This window comes from Dasypus novemcinctus, chromosome 5, assembly GCF_030445035.2.
Source record: "Dasypus novemcinctus isolate mDasNov1 chromosome 5, mDasNov1.1.hap2, whole genome shotgun sequence".
Taxonomy (NCBI): domain Eukaryota; kingdom Metazoa; phylum Chordata; class Mammalia; order Cingulata; family Dasypodidae; genus Dasypus; species Dasypus novemcinctus.
The window spans coordinates 39823157-39841678 of NC_080677.1; the positions used below are offsets into that span (position 1 = coordinate 39823157).

The 18522-nt window shown below is 36.7% G+C and overlaps 1 protein-coding gene across 5 annotated transcripts in view; it reads left to right on the top strand.

Annotated features, from left to right (window-relative positions):
* TMEM196 (transmembrane protein 196) overlaps nucleotides 1-18522 on the top strand; it is a 75573-nt gene that overhangs the window by 34360 nt on the left and 22691 nt on the right. The window contains exon 2 of one of the 5 annotated variants that reach the window (XM_071215125.1): nucleotides 18120-18216. The exons of the other annotated variants lie outside the window; for them this stretch is intronic. Within the exon in view, the coding sequence (XP_071071226.1) occupies nucleotides 18120-18216 (97 nt within the window). The remainder of the gene's footprint in view (nucleotides 1-18119; nucleotides 18217-18522) is intronic. 5 annotated transcript variants of the gene reach the window in all.

Consider the following 18522-nt stretch of genomic DNA (forward strand, 5'->3'; position numbering starts at 1 on the left):
GTTTTAAACAGGGAAGTAACAAGTTCAGAGAAGAATGGATTAGATGACCCCAAGTGTAGATATGGACAGAACGATTTGGAAGTTTTTTCTGTAACCCTAATGAGAAATGATAGTGGTTCAGAATCAAGTGGAAGCAATGGAGAGAAAGAAGCAGATGAATGTCAGATATATTTTGGAGGCAAAATGAACAGTACTCTGTGATTGATTGAATGTGATGCATGAGGGTGTGAAGGAGGTGTCAAGAATGAGTCCCACATGTCAAGGATATGATCAGTGTAGATAGTTGTACTATTTCTAGAAGTAAGAACTGTTGGAGGAGGAAAATATTTTCAGGGAGAAGATAACTGTGATTGGGACTTTCTTAGTGTGAAGTATTATTGTGAGGCAGCTCAGTGTCTCATTCTTCTAGTTGGCATCATTCTTAGTTTCCAGTTTGTGGTCCCCAAAAGTTCCAGTGTCATATTGTCACTATAACTGGAGCAGCAGAAAAGAGAATCTGCTTCCCTGATAGCGCAAACAAAATTTTGAAAATGTCTTCTCTTTTCCTCTGATCAGCATTACTTGTGTCATGTGGTTATCCCTGAAGAAATCACTATTACTAGAGTAATAGAAAATTCTACTTTGTTAAACCTCATTCATAGAACTGGGGGAGATGAGAAACTCATGACTGAAAGGGAAGGTTAGATGGTTTTCTTAGCAGAAAAATGAGGCATAATTGCCAGAACATACGTGAATAAATTCTGGACTGCAAAATAACAGTGACCTACCACCATAAATAGTAACTGATGTCAATGGAAGAGGAGAAGAGAAAAATGTATAGTTTGAAATATTGGAAGGGGATTCTTTGGAAAAGACAGCTGGAATTCTGTGTCGGAGTTCAGGTAAATATTAGTGCTCAATATGTAGTTGTGAGAAGCTTTGGGCAGAGAAGTAATAGTTAAAGCCCCAAAGAGCACACAGAGTGAGAAAAACAGAATAGAAACTTCAGAAATACCAGTTTATAGTTAGGAAAAAGGAATCCAGTAACGGGGGCTGAGAAGTGATGGGCATGAAGTTTAGAGGGCAGTAAGGAGAGCTCAGGGTCCTGGAATCCAAGGGGGGAGAGAGTTTCAATAATAAGAGATGGTCAATCCAATGTCATTAATAACCTTTGAAAGGGCTATTTCAGTAAAATTGTGGGAATATAAACAATATTTTTTTCAACAAACATTTGTTGAGAACTACTGTTTATTAAGCACTGTGACCACTGACCTTATACTTCTACTCCAACATTTTAATAGGAGGCTTCTGTGAGCCAGGGACCATATAAATATTCTGGATGGGAGTAGGGTGATAATGACTGTTATAGACATGAATGAAAAATAATCTCTTCATTAAAGAGCTTGAGGTCTAGTTATATAGATAGCAAGTATATAAATAACTATAAATATATGTCAAAATATAATAAGGTCCATTTAAAAAGCACATGAAGTACTACAAGAATTCAGGGAATAGATGGGATTACATCTGGCCAGAGGGAAATTGAGATTGACCCTGAAAAAGAATAGATAAGAAGAAGTAAACTTTCCAAGTATAGAAGTAAACTGAGTAAAGATGATAAATTAAGAAAGTGTGAGGTTTATTTAAATCCACTCTGACTGTAGGAGATGAGCAGGACATCAGTTGGAAGTCAGGGCGGGACTACCCATCTGGGCTTTGATGCCGGGTCAAAAAGTTTGCAGAGTAATGAAAAAAAACAAGGAGTGAGGTGCTAAAATTCATGCTTAGATAAGCTTAGAATGACACTAGAGACAGAAGGAAGGGGACTTCCCGGAAAGCATGTCAATACTCCAGATAAAGGCTAATGAGGGCCTGAATGAATTAAGAGATTCATTGTGAATATAAAATTAATTGCACACACAAAAAAGCTTGATTTGAAGGGAATGATATGGAAGAGGGAGAGAAAATACAAAAGTGCCTCTAAGTTTAGGCAGAATAATAGTAATGGTGATAGAAATAGGAAAATGAAGCAGGTTTGAGACTCATTTTTTTGAGTTTTTGGAGCTGACAATATCCCAGCTGGGTCTCTTTCATTGACTCCCATGCATCTCGCTGCTCACACTCTGAACTGCAGAGTAATTGTAGGCTGAGCAAAAAATAGACACAGTTTTCAAGAGGTCCAGTCTTCTGTGGTATGCTCTGGTGTCACTGGAGCATGGACCCATTTTGGTTATGACATTTTGCTTTGAAATATCACGTTCAGAGGAATTATTGTTAGCATTTTGGAGACTTCTCTTGCATAAAATAAAAATTAATACATTGAATAATAACTTTCTAGAAGTTAGTCCACTTACAAGATTTTAAGTCTTGCTAATTGAAGCTCAGCATATCAGGGCCAAAGGATGGAGGGAATAATGGGGCCCAAATCCCTGAGTAGGTATTGATGTGATGTGGGGCAACCCTTTCTTTTCCATGGAGGAAAGAACATGAGCATTCTGAGGCAAGCATACACATGATTTTGCCTAAGTCAAGATGCTATGAGGAAAAAAAATTAAAATATGTAATATGTCCTTTATAGTTCTCAGGAATTCAGACCCTGCTCTGAACACCTTCAGAGGCTAAAAAATTATGCAGTTTTAATGATAATTATTAATTCCTCCATTTATTGATGGTTTATTAATATTAGAAAGTATAACACACACATCATAAGCACTATCTCATTAATTCTTTTAATAACACTGTAAGATAGCTATTGGCATACTTGTAGTATATCCATTTTACAGAAGGGGAAGTTGAGATTCAGAGAGCTTAAGTATTAATAGCCACTTTAAGTCCCACTAGTATATGGCCCAGCCTAAATTTAAGCTCATCTCTGTCTGACTCCATTCATTATCTTTATTATTAATTCTTACGCTACACTCCATCTGTTTCCTTTAAGCACTAACTGTAAAAAAACAGTTATGCTTCTGTATCCCAGTTCATAGCGGTTAACACTCATGGATTAACCTTTTTCCCTGGGTGACAATTGTCCTGCAGCATAAATATGGCTCCTTTGGAGCTTCAGAGTACCTAAGAGCCGCATGTGAAAAGCCAGTGCAGATGCCTTTCTCCCACCTGCAAACTCCATCTGCCCTTTGACGCACAACCATCACGCTATTTATCTTGTTAGGGGAAAGAGATAAATCTGTCTTCCAATATTTCTGTTTTCTCTTCGTCTCATGACTTGACAGAAAAACAATGCCAGTCCACTTCCTCTTGGCTCTTCAGGAAAAGACAAAACAAAATAACCATGGAGTCCTTTTCTTCCAATCAGATACTCTCTCTGATTTTATCTCAGGATTCCAGGCAAAACTTTGAATTGCATTACATTTTAAACTTTCCCCTTAACTTGGTCCAAGTATTACAACAAGTATCACAGACACCTTTGGACACAAAACATGTTTCAAGGAAATGAGCTTTGAAGGATTTTCCCCTTTGAAACAAATATTTAAAAATATATAATACATGATTGTTCTTCTTTCAGAAATTCTGAAGCTATGTTTTTCAGTTTTCACTATACAAGTCTCACTTTATCTCCAAGCTGATGATATTTTTACTGAGTTCTGTGAAGTGTAAAACTGCCTGTAATGAAAGGAACCGGGCAATGGATGGTATTTGTTTACAGACTTCTAAATGTTGTAAACCTCCTATATTTTAAAATCTGTTGTCTTATTTGGGAGTAGAAAATGCCCTCTCCCAACATAACTACCACCCAACAGCAGCATTCCACCACTTGAAGATAGATACGTATATGTATAAAGAAGTTCTTCTGAGATAAAATACCTGAGGAAGGTAAATGTTCATTAAGAGCCACACATAATAGTGATTAGGGACTTGAACTTTCTGGAAATTTGCTAGAGAGAAAGCCTCAAGACCTAAAGAAGGTCTATTTCCTGATTTACTTTCCAGGCAATTCCAGTGCTGACACTTAGAGAAAGAGAAACAAAAAACAAAAAACAGAATACTCAGGAGAGAACGATCACGAAAATTGCTGAGGAACCAGGGAAGGTTTGGCCTAGAGAAGAAAAGATAGAAGAAAAGTTTAACGATACACTTGTTTTAAAATATGGACAATGCAATAAAGGTTTCAGACTGAATGAAAAAAAAAATCTTTTGATAATCTGAGTTACTGCCTCTGTCAGTGGAAGAGCTCCATCATAAACTGTACAAATTCTTGTCAAGCACGGAATTCAAGTAATATAGTGATGTTGTACAAGTCATGATTTCTGCTTCACTGAGACTGGAGTTTCCATTGCAGCAAGCTGAGCTTAGTCCCAGTAAGTAAAAGGTACAATGGGTAAGAAAAAGAAAGGGGAGAATAAATGGATAATGAATATGTTCTATCTCACCAAAAACCTTGATCTTCCCTTTCATATAAACCAGAATTCTAGAGGACAATTAGCACTTCTATGGATTATTTTCAATGGTTTCTTACATACATATAGAGCAAGAAGCATCCTCGTATGGATGCTAACTTTTTGCAAGTTAAAGGTTAAGGTTATATTTTAAATGGATTTACTTTGGGAATTCTGTGATTTAACTCAAATAAACCATTCATGTGATGTGAATTTAAGTACAATAGGGGAGATATTTTGGTTGACACTTTTCATATTATAGTTTATCTATTGGTATGCCCTACTCTGCTTTGAAGAAGGGATATCTCTGCTGGCATTCTCCTTCCTCCATCTAATTCATATGCATTAACCCCACAAAATGCCAAATCCATAAGCCAAAGTCCTATATTATGTATCAGTACAAATTTCTAGGAATATTAAATTACATATCCTATTATTTTATACAAGCTTACTGTAGAGAATTGGGATAATACAATATGGACAAATGAAATTAAAATCACTTATATTCCCAACACTCAGTGACAATCACTTTTTTCATTTTGACACACCTTCATTTTCTGTGTTTGAAAACAGTAATATTTGCAATAAAGGCAAAATGTGCATAAAGTTTTACATTCTGCTGCTTTGTTAAACTTAAAATAGTATTACAAACATTTCATCATGTTCTAACATATTCTAAAATATGCATGATTTTAAAGGCTAAATTTTAGTAATTCTTTAGTCCAGTCTTCTGCTTTTAGTCAGTTCCATATAACTATTTAAGGAAGCTAATCATCTAAACCTCCTTAAAAAGATACGCTTTAATTAATTTTTTAGTTGACCACTCCAACTTTCTACCTACCTATAAGTCTAAACAAAATCTATTCTTTATCACAATAAACTAATTTCTTCTTTTCTCTTCATTGGAGAGTTGAGCATCCTTGTCAGTATTCTCTTTTGCACTTGGAAACCAGTGCACACCTCTAAATCTGTAATGCTGAATGAGAGAAATGTTTCTATTGTCATTCTGTATGGTCTATCTCCTAAAGGAAAATCTAAGGACCTTAATTTAGGAGAGGCAGGAGGACATTGCCTAAGTGATATCAAGGACATATGTTGTTATTATTATTAATAATAAAATATATTCATGGGAGATGAGCCAATGGAAATAACTGTATTGCATGAAAAGGTTAATTAATTGAAGGGTAAAATCCTTTTAGAAAGTCATTCCCAGCTAGAGATAAAGTTGTAAATAGGGGGATAAACTTGCAGATCAATTGGTAGCTACTGCCACCAAGTGGTAGGAAAATACTTCTTCAGAGAATAAAATCCAAAGGCCCATAGAGAAAAATGCTACTTCATACCAAATTCACCTGTTAGTCCTGGATATATTTCACCCGATCCCACTGCATCATGACCACTCAAAATGATAGTCATTAAATAGCAAGTTCTTTTTGGTTTCTATTGCCACAGTACAAAAATATCCTCCTATCAAAGACAATATGTGGGGTGTATTTTAATCTCTATTCCAAGAGCTTTCTCTAAAATGGAAAGGAAAACAAAGCTTAACTGCAGCAAAGCCTGAAACAACTGGGAGTAAAATCATGACTAGAAGATCTTAGATGAGTTCAGCCTCTAGACTTAAGAGATGCCGATGTCTGAAACCAGTTCTGTCACTTGTTATGATAAGAAAAATTGTTCTGAGGATCAATTTTCTCAGATGAAATATGGGCATTAAATTAGGTAATGTATGAAAAGGTTTAGTACAGGGCCTGATATTTCACAAATGCTCAATAAATGTTAGCCCATTCTTTTTATTATCATGAATATTATGCTACATTTCCTTCCCCAGTCCTTAAGAGGTATTTCTTATTGTCACTGTGACTATTTTTAATATAATTCAACCCAACCCTAAAGAAATGCATGCTAAGAATCATTTCAAAAACAAACTTTGCCAACCATGATACGGATGTTCTACAGTTTTCTTAGCTCCAAAGAAAGGAGTACAGTCAGAAGATAGGAATAAAGAAATTCTCTAAGTTCTAAATCTACATCTGGCAGCGGTTCCATTTTGCTTCTAGGCAATCAAAGCCCTATTAGTTCCTCTCACTCACACAATGCTATAAAGAGTATGAATTAATTAATGTTCTTGGAACATGGCCTAAAATATAAAATCCGTATGTGGAGAACTATTATAATTGTATGCAAAAGAAACTGTAGAGAGTCATCTATTATTAACCTTAACTAAAGAGAAAGATAAAAATAGAGTGGCTACTTCTTCAGTTACAGTAAACTGTTATCTGGCATTCTCTATAAGTAGGCTCAAATCACAGTGAGACCTTACATTTATATATTGACTAGACTGATTTAGTGCTCACAGCAGTAAGTAGCTCAGGACACTGAAGACCTAAAATGCTTTCTGAATCATCAGATATTGATTACATAATGCCTCATGTGTATGTGACTGTACTTTAATTCTTTGAAAACCGGCCATCTAGCTATGTAGTAACTTACTATCAATCAGAATGGCAGTATATTTTGTAGGATCCCCCATCAACTACTTGCCAGAATTATACCAACACTAACCTGTGTATTCACTCCCCAACGATTTCCTATCAAAGGGATCTCATTTGCATTATGAGGAAGCCTAAGCTATTTGGTGGACAATTCTACTCCTTAACAAAATTTTCCTGGTACTGGTTGAAATCCCCCTTGCTGTAACTCCTGTTCTTTGTTCTTTGTTCTAGAATTTAGATTCAGAAACAATAGACAACATTTTAGACTACCCCCATTTCCCAAACAAGCCAAAGACCAGAATTTTGCTTAGTACAAGCTTCAACCTTTGAACATGCACTTCCTGTGGCACAAAACATACCTGTTCTGTTCAGCAGCCATGTGATCTGATAGACAGGTATTTTTGTGACCTCCGCACTTTAAAATAAGTAAGACAAATTCTCTCAGTTGTTTGATTTTAAAAATCTGGGTAGAAATTAGAATGAAATGCAGAATAATAACCATTCTCATTAAAATAACCACAGAACACTCCAAAGGATGATGTCAAGTGGGAGCAGATGACCACGGAAGTGGCCTCTGGCCCTTTGCCTTCTAAGGTTTGATTTCCTCTCGGGACCCTCAGTTCTGGGCCTTTCAGACAGGATGTGGGATGGCACAGAGCCCGCATAGCCGATGAGCTGTGTCCCGGGAAAAAGACCATCGTCACGTATCTTACAATTTCTTGTTTTTCGTTTGTTTGTTGTAGTTGCCTTGTACCCTTTTATTTTCTAGTAAATTTCCTTTGAAAATATTAACTTAGTTTAGTTGTGTTAAGGAAACAAATAGAAAGGAGTTTGTTTTCTGTTAGGTTTTATCCACAACTGGGCTAGAGCCAGAGCAAGGAGCCTGAGGCTAAGTATTACAGTAACTGCGAAGAAAAAGAGAAAAGAATCCTAGGAGCAAAGCTGAAAGCAAGGTGATAGACAAGTATGTGTAGCAGACAGATTTCCTTCAAAAACTCTAGGGACGTTTTTTGATTTGTCTATAAAAGAATATTTTTGGTAAGGTGTTTCTGATATCTTAGAGCTGATCTGTAAACAAGAATAGGGAACAATAAGCGATGATTTGGAAATCCCAAGCTTCAGTTCTCATTGAACTTCCGCCACTGACTTGCTGTGTGATTTTTTGGCATCTTAATTCCTCTACCCGCAAAATGGAAGAATATTTCTTTAGCTTTCCCAGAAATCCTGGTTGAGAGTACCCAGATATGGTATTTTCTCAACTATGGAAATTCGAGAATTTACCCCAACCGAACACCAGAGAAATGTATCTCTTTGGAGTCCTTTAACAGGAATCAAAATGAAGGGACTGGACAGTGAGCATAAGGGCCCATAAGCTAAGGCATGTGAATCTACCATCTCTAGCCTCTTCTAAATCGTCTTCCAGTAAGGCAAATAACTGTTGTGTGGAAAAATATTGACAGAGTGCAGTGTTTAATAGTTCCTCCAAATTCCATAACCCCAGTGTGTTTTATGCCCCCTCAAATTATTTCTTTTATCCACAATATTATTTCCCTCTGCAACTTTTGTAGGTTTTTCAGTAAAAGCACACCTTAATTACAGGAAATAGAAAATCTGTCAGTTTAATCTTTTTTGCTTCTTTAAAACCCAGCACCTAATGTCTGGCTGTGGTAAGAAAAGAAGTTATTTCTGATTTATCATAGTATCATCTTATAATACTACAAAGATTTACAAGTGTTACTCCTCTATGTACTTGCACTGGCCTAGTAAAGTTGCTAAATAATGAGGAAAGAAATCAATGGAAAACTGGAAAAAGTTTTCAAAATCATTCTACGATGGTCCTTTCTAGGTAAAGAAAACTGAAAGCTGTCATGTTAATGACATATTCAATGAAACTCGAAAGCCATGATTCAGAGACATTCTTTTTTTTTTATTGACTTTGTAATAATATTACATCAAAAATATATTATATATGAGGTCCCATTGAACCCTACCACCCCCACCCCTCCTCTCCACCCCCCCCCCAGCAACACTCCCTCCCATCATCATGACACATCCATTGCATTTGGCAAGTACATCTCTGGGCACCCCCGCACCCCGTGGTCAATAGTCCACACCATGGCCCACACTCTCCCCCATTCCATCCAGTGGGCCCTGTGAGGATTTACAATGTCCGGTGATTGCCCCTGAAGCACCATCCAGGGCAGCTCCATGTCCCAAAGACGCCTCCACCTCTCATCTCTTCCTGCCTTTCCCCATACCCATCAGCCATCATGTCCACTTTTCTCAATCCAATGCCACCTTTTCTATGTGGACATTGGATTGGTTGTGTCCATTGCACCTCTATGTCAAGAGGAGGCTCAGATTCCACATGGATGCTGGATGCAATCCTCCCACTTTCAGTTGTAATCACTCTAGGCTCCATGGTGTGGTGGTTGTCCTTCTTCAACTCCATCTTAGCTGAGTGTGGTGAGCCCAATAAGTCAGATTGTAGGTGCTGGAGTCTGTTGAGGCACAGAGACATTCTTAAAACAACTGAGAGGCTCAGCATCTTCCCTGGGTCCCTTCTTCACTTAAAGTCATAAATCTTCTGCATTGTTATTGCACTTTGATTACAAATATTCCAACCAGAATCTAGTCTTCAAAAACTTCACTCCCCAGATTCATTTCCCAGAATCTGCTAGATTTAACAGCCTGATTCACATTCTTGTAAGATTTTATTTTAGATATTTTGAGACAATGAGAAATTAATATTAAGTTTTTAATCTTATAAGCCCTCCAATGACCCTTTTAAGGTTTGATTTGCAAGTCTCCCTACTCATCTGGTCCATCTGAACTAGATACTGGACAGGCGTAATGCATGTTTTGTATCCTTTAAAAATAAGTTTCAAGTTAAATAAATAAGTCTGTGGAGAGATTGGAAACTTCACCCTCAGGAGACTTGAGGTAAGTTATAAATAAATAGTGCCCTGCAATTCCTTGGCTACCCATGGAATTTGGAAATACCTTTTTCTAGTTTACTTTTTCCAACACCTTAATTTTCACAGTCCAATTATGTATACTGACAGACTCTGGCACAAATATATTCAGGAAGAAAATTATAATTTTAAATGTAATCCAAAATATTCATTATAAGAATTGTAGCAAGCAGAAAATAGCTAAATAATATAAACTATAATGCTGACCACAGTGCAGGAGTAAATTTCTTCCCTATGTTTATTTCACAAGTCTCCAATCAACTGCTCCGGACTGTCTTAAAAGAGAAAGACAGACACAAATAGAAAAGGATATGGACAGAAAAAAATTGGTCAAGAAAATGTCCACGTTTGTTACTGCCCCTTGAAAAGCAATTCTCGCCTCCCCCGGAGGCTCCATGTGGAATACTAATAGCCCTACCTTCAATTCAAGTGTTCTGAGCCCTAGAAATGATTCATCATCATGGAACACAGAGAACAGAAAATGAAAAGCTTGAAAGACTTTAAAAGCCCAGATATGCCACCAGCTCTTTGATGGGGGAAATGTGCATGTCAAAGGTAAACCACATAAAACTCCCCAGGCAAAGGCTGAAAATGCCTGTAATGATATAGAAAAGGCAACATTAACTTCCTTCCCCCATGACTGGTGGAGGTAAGTATGACCAAGACACCCTTACTTCTGCTTTAGTGCTTCTGATGAGTGACATAATACTTTGAGAATGGATAGATAAATGTTCTGTATAACAGCTTAAACACTTTAGGAATGAGAGTTCATTGGAGGCTTCTCTTTTGGACTTCCAACTTAGCTACAGTAAAAAAGAATAACCTTGGTTCATCATATAAGCTTAAGGAGCCTTCCAGGTTTTATATTAAATATCCATTGCTGCTCTTAAGTGATCCACGTACCCTTCAGGACTTCTACTCTCAGGTCCTACATGGGGCTAGGCCAGCTCACTGAAGCCGAAGTAGAGAATTAAACCAGTCCTGTGAGGCTACAGGGAAGGTTCTCAAATTATGGGAGCATAAAAGTTGCCATGGGACTTTTCAAGATACAAAGTCATGGACCCCGGCCCATCAAAATCTGTTTCAGAAGTTTGCCCAAGAATCTATAATTCTAAAAAGTATCTCCAGGGCATTCTGAAAAAAAAGTGGTCTGGACAGCTCACCATTTGAGAAATTCCTGTCAATGCTTTCTAACTCAGGTCATTTGGACTAAACTAGGTCCGGTTGCTAAGATGACCAAAAGCAGATTCTTAAGGACTATCCATGAAGAAAAAAAGGCAGGCAGCATGGGCATCTTTCATGTAATTCTTCAATCCCAAAAGGTTCAGGGAAATCTGTTCCTTCAAACTAGATGGATATATATTTAGATGGGATTATTGTGTGGAACGAATGTTCTTAATGGAGAGATGGGAAGGGAATCCTTTCCTGGGAGCAGTGTTTTGCAAAGGATTTCATGTAGAGTACTTAAGAGTCAGAATAATTATTAATGACATAGCCCTAAGGTTTGATGCAGCTCTTCTTGGGGAACCCATCTTTCCCCAGGATAGTTTACTCTTTTTCCCAGGAAGGAATTCGTAAACATAAGAAGCTGGCTTTAGCCATAACCTTTCCAGGATGTGCCTGAGTTTATAATCAGAAAAAGAGCGGTCCCTGCCTTCCTTCAGAATCTCTGCATTTCGCCCGGCCTGGCTTGCCTGCTATTCAACCTTCAGCTTAAAAGAACCACAAAGTAACAAAGCAATTGACTCCATTAAAACAAAACAACACACACACAGAAAACACAAAAATCAAACAAAAACCACCACAGAGTCTGGTATTTCAATGTCCTGAAGCATCTTATGAAATATTTTTACTCTTTTCAGCTTATTTGATCTTGATAGAATCAAAAGTATTTGGATTTCTTCAAATGGAAATATCTCACTAGGATGCATAGTTGTGTGCACCAAGGATAGGTGGGGGACTGAGCAATAGTTACTCAGAACAATTTACCATAGAAAAGACTAACTGGCCATAGGTGTCAGACGAGAGTGCTGAGACACTCCTCAATTTCTAGTTTCACTATAAGGGATAACGTTATTATGTGCCTGTTTTGAAGCCAATAGAGAAAGTGAGTCAGCAGCTTGAATATATACTTACAGGTAACTTTCCCAAATCATTTCTGTCTTATGCAATTTAAAAAACGGCCTTTTCTAGATTGGGAAATTGCTTCGCACCTCTAAATAAGAATCTTCTGGCAATCATCATTCAGTGTCAAGGTAATATCTTTTTCAGTGACTTTTGTGTAGTCAAGTATACTATGCTGACATGGCAAAAGTATCTGAGGATTGAGAAGGAAATTTTCAAAAGCCACAAAGCTATGACTGACACTGAAAAGGTCAATATCACTCAAATTATTTTCAAATGCTACCATTGAGTAGAGAATTAATCTTATCTAACCAATCATTAGTGTTTCAGAAAAATAGAAGTTAACTGGATTTTATTCATTGAAAAGAAATAGGTGCACCCAGTTATTTGTCTTGGAATTGAATAAATTTGATTATTGTTGCCCCTCTTTTTGCATACTATAAATATATTCATCCATCCATCTACTGATCCATTCATTCAGCTTGAAGTTCCATTACATCATCTTGAAATTTTATTACAACAGCATAGCTTTTTCTGAGGAGCTATGGCAAAACTGGATGATGACTAATAAATGATGTGTTACCCTAATACTGCCAGTAACAGCAAATTAAATAACACATTTAAATTTCTTTTTGTATGAGGTTCAAAACTGCTTCTTTGCTCCATAATTTTTTTCTTGATGATCTAAAATAATTTATTTTTAAAAAGAGGAAGCAAAAGGATTTTTTTCAATCATTATAAATATTGCCATTATTATTGAAACTTCATTTTAGGTCAGAGATTGTTAATTATAACTCCAAACTTATAGCAGCCCTGGTGGCTATTTCCTATCACTAGTTCCATTTTCTCTCTTCTCTCTCCAATTCTCCTATCACCTTCTTTTCAAAGATTCACATTGCATAAGGTGGAAACAACCCAGACATCCATCAACAGATGAATGAATAAACAAACTGCGGTATATATACATTTTGGAATATTATGTAGATGTAAGAATAAATAAAGTTTATTGGCAATTGTGAATAATGCTACTATGAACACTGGTGTGCAAATGTCTGTTCGTGTCACTGCTCAGTTTTTCTGGGTATATACCTAGTAGTGGTATTGCTGGGTCTTATGGCAAATCTATAGTCACCTTCTTTAAGAATTTCCAAACAGTTATCCACAGTTCCTGTATCATTCTACATTCCTATCAAGAGTGAATAAGTGTTCCTCTCTCTCCACATTCTCTCCAGCACTTTTAATTTTCTGTTCTTTTAATAGTGGCCATTCTAATAGGTGTGAAATGATATCTCATTGTAGTTTTGATTTGCTCTTCCCTAATCACTATTGATGCCGAACATTTTTTCATGTATTTTTTTCATCATTTGTATTTCATCTTTGGAAGATGTCTATTCAAGTCTTTTGCCCATATTTGAATTGGGTTATTTATCTTTTTATTGTTGAGTTATAGAATCTCTTTATATATCACGCATATTAAACCTTTATCAGATACGTGATTTCCAAATATTTTCTCCCATTGTGTCAGTTGCCTTTTCACACTTTTAACAGTCATTTGAGGTACAAAAATGTTTAAATTTTTTGTAATAACTTTTTTAAAATTAATTTAATTTAATTTTTAATTATCTTTTTAAAAAGTTAATAGAGAACACAAAACATTACATTAAAAAACATAAGAGGTTCCCATACACCCCACTCCCCACCCCCGCCCCCATCATTTTTATTGTATTTTTTGAAGATACATAAATCACAAAAAAATGTTACATTAAAAACTGTAAAAGGTTCCCATACCCCCCACCCCCCACCCACAAAAATGTTTAATTTTGAGGAGGCTCCATTTATCTATTTTTTCTTTTGTTGCTTGTGCTTTGGGTGTAAGAGCCTAGAAACCACCACGTACCACAAGATCTTGAAGATGTTTCCTTATATTTCCTTCTAATAGTTTTATGGTCCTGGCTTTTTTATTTAGGTATCTGATCCATTTTGAATTGATTCTTGTATAGGGAGTGACATAGGGGTCCTCTTTCATTTTTTGGTTATGGATATCCAGTTCTCCCAGCATCATTTTTTTTAAGAGACTATTTTGTCCTAGTAATGTGAACTTGGTATGTCAAAACCAGTTGGCCATAGAAGCAAGGGTTTATTTCTGGACTCTCAACTATATTCCAGTGATCAATGTGTCTATCTTTATGCCAATACCATGCTGTTTTGACTGCTGTTGCTTTGTCATATGTTTCAAGTCCAGGCAGTGAAAGTCCTCCCACATTGCTCTTCTTTCTTTTTTATAATGCTTTGGCTATTTGGGTGCACTTTCTCTTCCAAATAAATTTAGCAATTGCCTTTTCTATTTCTGTAAAGTAAGCTGTTGGAATTTTGATTGCTATTACATTGAGTCTTTTTTTTTTTTAAAGATTTATTTATTTATTTATTTCTCTCCCCTTTTCCCCCACCCTGGTTGTCTGTTCTCTGTGTCTATTTGCTGCATCTTCTTCTTTGTCCGCTTCTGTTGTTGTCAGCGGCACAGGAATCTGTGTTTCTTTTTGTTGCTTCAGCTCTCCGTGTGTGCGGCACCATTCCTGGGCAGGCTGCACTTCCTTTTGCGCTGGGCGGCTCTCCTTATGGGGCACACTCCTTGCGCGTGGGGCTCCACTATTCAGGGGACACCCCTGCGTGCCACGGCACTCCTTGAGTGAATCAGCACTGCACATGGGCCAGCTCCACATGGGTCAGGAGGCCCTGGGTTTAAACCGCAAACCTCCCGTGTGGTAGACGGATGCCCTATCCACTGGGCCAAGTCCGCCGCCTGCATTGAGTCTTTAAATCAGTTTGGGTTGGATTGACATCTTGATTTAGTCTTCAAATCCATGAACACAGAATGTCTTTCCATTTTTTAAGGTCTTCTTTGATTTCTTTTAGAATTGTTTGTAGTTCTCTGAATGTACGTCCTGTACTCTGTGGGTAAACTGATTCCTAAGTCTTGAGTATTTTTGTTGCTATTATAAACAGAATTTTCTTTCCTGATTTCCTCTTCAGATTTTTCAATACTAATGTAAAGAAGTATTACTGATTTTTACGTGTTGATATTGTATCCTACCACTTTGCTGAAGTTGTTTACAAGCTCAGGTAGCTTTGTTGTGGGCATTTCAAAATTTTCTAAATATAGGATCATCCACGAATGGTGAGAGTTTTCCTTCCTCTTATCCTATTTGGATGTCTGGTTTTTTTCCTTCTCTAATTGCTCTAGCTAGAAATTCTAGCACAATATTGAATAACTGTGGTGACAGTGGGCATCTTTGTCTTGTTCCTGATCTTAGAGGAAAAACTCTCAACCTTTCCCCATTGAGATTTTTACATATGCCCTTTATCATATTGAGGAATTCTCTTCTATTACTCTCTTTTTAAGAGTTTTTATCAAGAAAGTATGTTGAATTTTGTTGAATGCCTTTTCTGCATCTATTGAGATGATCATGTGTTTTTTTTTCCCTTCAATTTGTTAATGTGGTATATTACATTAATTGATTCTATTATGTTGAACCACCCTTGCATACCAGGAATAAATCCCACTTGCTCATGGTGTATAATCCTTTTGATGTGCTGTTGGATTCAATTTGCAAGTATTTTGTTAAGTATTTTTGCATCTATGTTCATTAAAGAGATTGGACTGTAATTTTCTCTTCTTGTGGTATCTTTATCTGGCTGTAGTATTAGGGTTACATTGGCTTCAAAAAATGTGTTGGGTAATGTTCTCTCTTCTTCAATTTTTCAGAAGATTTTAAACAGAATTGGTGTTAATTCTCAAAATACTTGGTAGAATTAACCTATGAAGCCATCTGATCATGGATGTTTCTTTTTGTTGGGAGATTTTTGATGACTGATTCAATCTCTCTAAATATGTTTGGTTTGTTGAGTTTTTGCATTTCTTATAGAGTCAGTGTAGGTTGTTTGTGTGTTTCTAGGAATTTGTCTATTTCATCTAGGTTGTCTAGTTTGTTGGCATACAGTTGCAGATAATATCCTCTTATGATCCTTTTTATTTCTGTAGTGTCAGTCATAACTTCCCACTTTCATTCCTGATCTTATTTTTTTGTATCTTCTTTTTTCTTCTTTGTTAGTCTACCTAAGGGTTTGTCCATTTTATTGATATTCTCAAAGAACCAACTTTTGGTTTCGTTGATTTTCTCTATTCTTTTTTGTTCTCAATTTCATTTTTTTTTTTTTTTTTTTTTTTGCTCTAATCATCACTATTTCTTTCTGTCTGCTTGTTTTGGGAGTGGTTCACTGTTCTTTTCCTAGCTTCTCCAGTTGTTCAGTTAGTGCTTTGATTTTAGCTCTTTCTTCTTTTTTAATATAGGCATTTAAGGCTATAAATCTCCTTCTTGGCAATGCCTTCACTGCATCCCATAACTTTTAATACGCTGTGTTCTTATTTTTATTTGTCTCAATATATTTACTAATTTCACTTCAAATTTCTTCTTTGACCCGGTGATTGTTTAGGAGTGTGTTGTTTAGACTCCCTACATTTGCAAAATTTTTGCCTTTCCCATCTATTATTGATTTCCAATTTCATCCTATTATGATCTGAGAAGGTACTTTGTATAATTTCAATCTTCTTATATTTATGAGACCTGCCTTGTGACCTAGCATGTGTTCTCTCCTAGAGAAAAACCCATGAGCATTTCAGAAGAATGTATATCCTGCTGATTTGGGATGGAATGTTCTGTATATTTCTATTAGGTCTGGCTTGTTCATCCTATTGTTCAGTTTCTGTTTCCTTATTGATCTGTCTAGTTTTTCTATCTAATGATGTGAGTGGTATAGTGAAGTCTCCAACTATTAGTGTCGAGTTGTCTATTTCTCCCTTCAGTTTTGCCAGAGTTTGCTTCATGTATCTAGTTAGGTGCATAAATATTTAGTACAGTTTTTTCTTCCTGGTGGCTTGTTTCTTTTATTAATATATAATGGCCTTCTGTATCTCTTATAAATTTTGCTTTTAAAGTCTGTTTTGTCTGATATCAGTATAGCTACCCCTGCTCTTCTTTGGTTACTGTAAGCATGGAGTATCTCCAGCCTTTCATTTTCAGTCAGTTTTTTTGTTTTTGTTTGCATTTTTAAATGTATTTTTATTTATTTTTAAAAGATACATAGATCACACAAAATGTTACATTAAAAAAATATAGGGGATTCCCATATGCCCCATCCCCCACACCCCTCACTTTTCCCACATCAACAACTTCTTTGATTAGTGTAGTATATTCATTGCAATTGATAAACATATTTTGGAGCACTGCTACACAGCATGAATTACAGTTTACATTGTAGTTTACACTCTCTACCAGTCCATTTGGTAGATTATAGCAGGATATATAATGTCCTGCATCTGTTCCTGCAATGTCATTCAGGACAACTCTAAGTCCCGAAAATGCCCACATATTACACTTCTTTTTCCCTCTTCCTGCCTTCAGCAGCTCCAGTGGCCACTGTCTCTACATCAATATAATTTATTCCATTGCTAGAATCACAATGAGTCTATAGTAGAATACCAGTAAGTCCACTCTAGTCCACATTTTATTCTGCAATTCTGAGGACTCTGGGATGTTGATATTCACTCCACCTCTTAAATGAGAAGGGGTTTTGATCCCACATGGCTGATGGATGGGACTTTCCTGCTTGTAGTTGTAGACTCTCTCGGTTCCTTGGTGTGGTTGTCATCCATCCTCATCTCCTTGTTAGCTGTCCTGGATGAGTCCAATGAACTGGAGAGTAGGTGTTGCAACTCTGCAGAGGTTCAAGACCCAGCTGACACATAGACAACCAGAGATTCAAGTGTCCTGGACATACAGATTCAATAAAAGGGACAGAAGAGGCATATGTAGAGAAGGCACAATCTGAGTCCAACTCTGTCACACTCAGGAGCACAAACTCCAAAGCAGGGCCCACTGGCAAGGCATCAAACCCCAGAGTCATCTGCCATAGAACTTGGGTGTCTCCATATCCCTCAGGATCCCCACTGTTTGGGGTAGTATCTGCTTTGACTGTCTATGAGATCCTGCTGAGATGTGCATAAGCACTATCCTTCTGATGACCTCCTGATTAATTTTGAAGTCTCTTAACCATATAAACTCATTTGTCTTTACCATTTCCCCTTTTTATTCAAGGTCTTTTTCCAGTTGCATCATCAGCCAGTGCTTGGTAGTAATCCCTTGGTGCCAGGGAGGCTCATCCCCAGGAGTTGTGTCCCATGCTGGGGGGAAGGTAATGCATTTATATGTCAAGTTTGACTCAGAGAATTTTCAGTCAGTTTTTATACCTGGATCTAAGGTGAGTCTCTTGTAGGTAGCATATGGATGGTTCATGTTTTTTTTTTTTTTATCCATTCTGTCAGCCTATATCTTTTGATGGGGAGTTTAATCCATTTGCATTCAATGATATTACTGTAAATGCATTATTTTCTTCCATCATTTTATTCTTTGATTTTCGTATGTCATATCTTATTGTCATCTGTTTTTTTACTCTTTTGATTATCCTTTCACTATTCTTGCCTTCTACATTCTCCTCCAA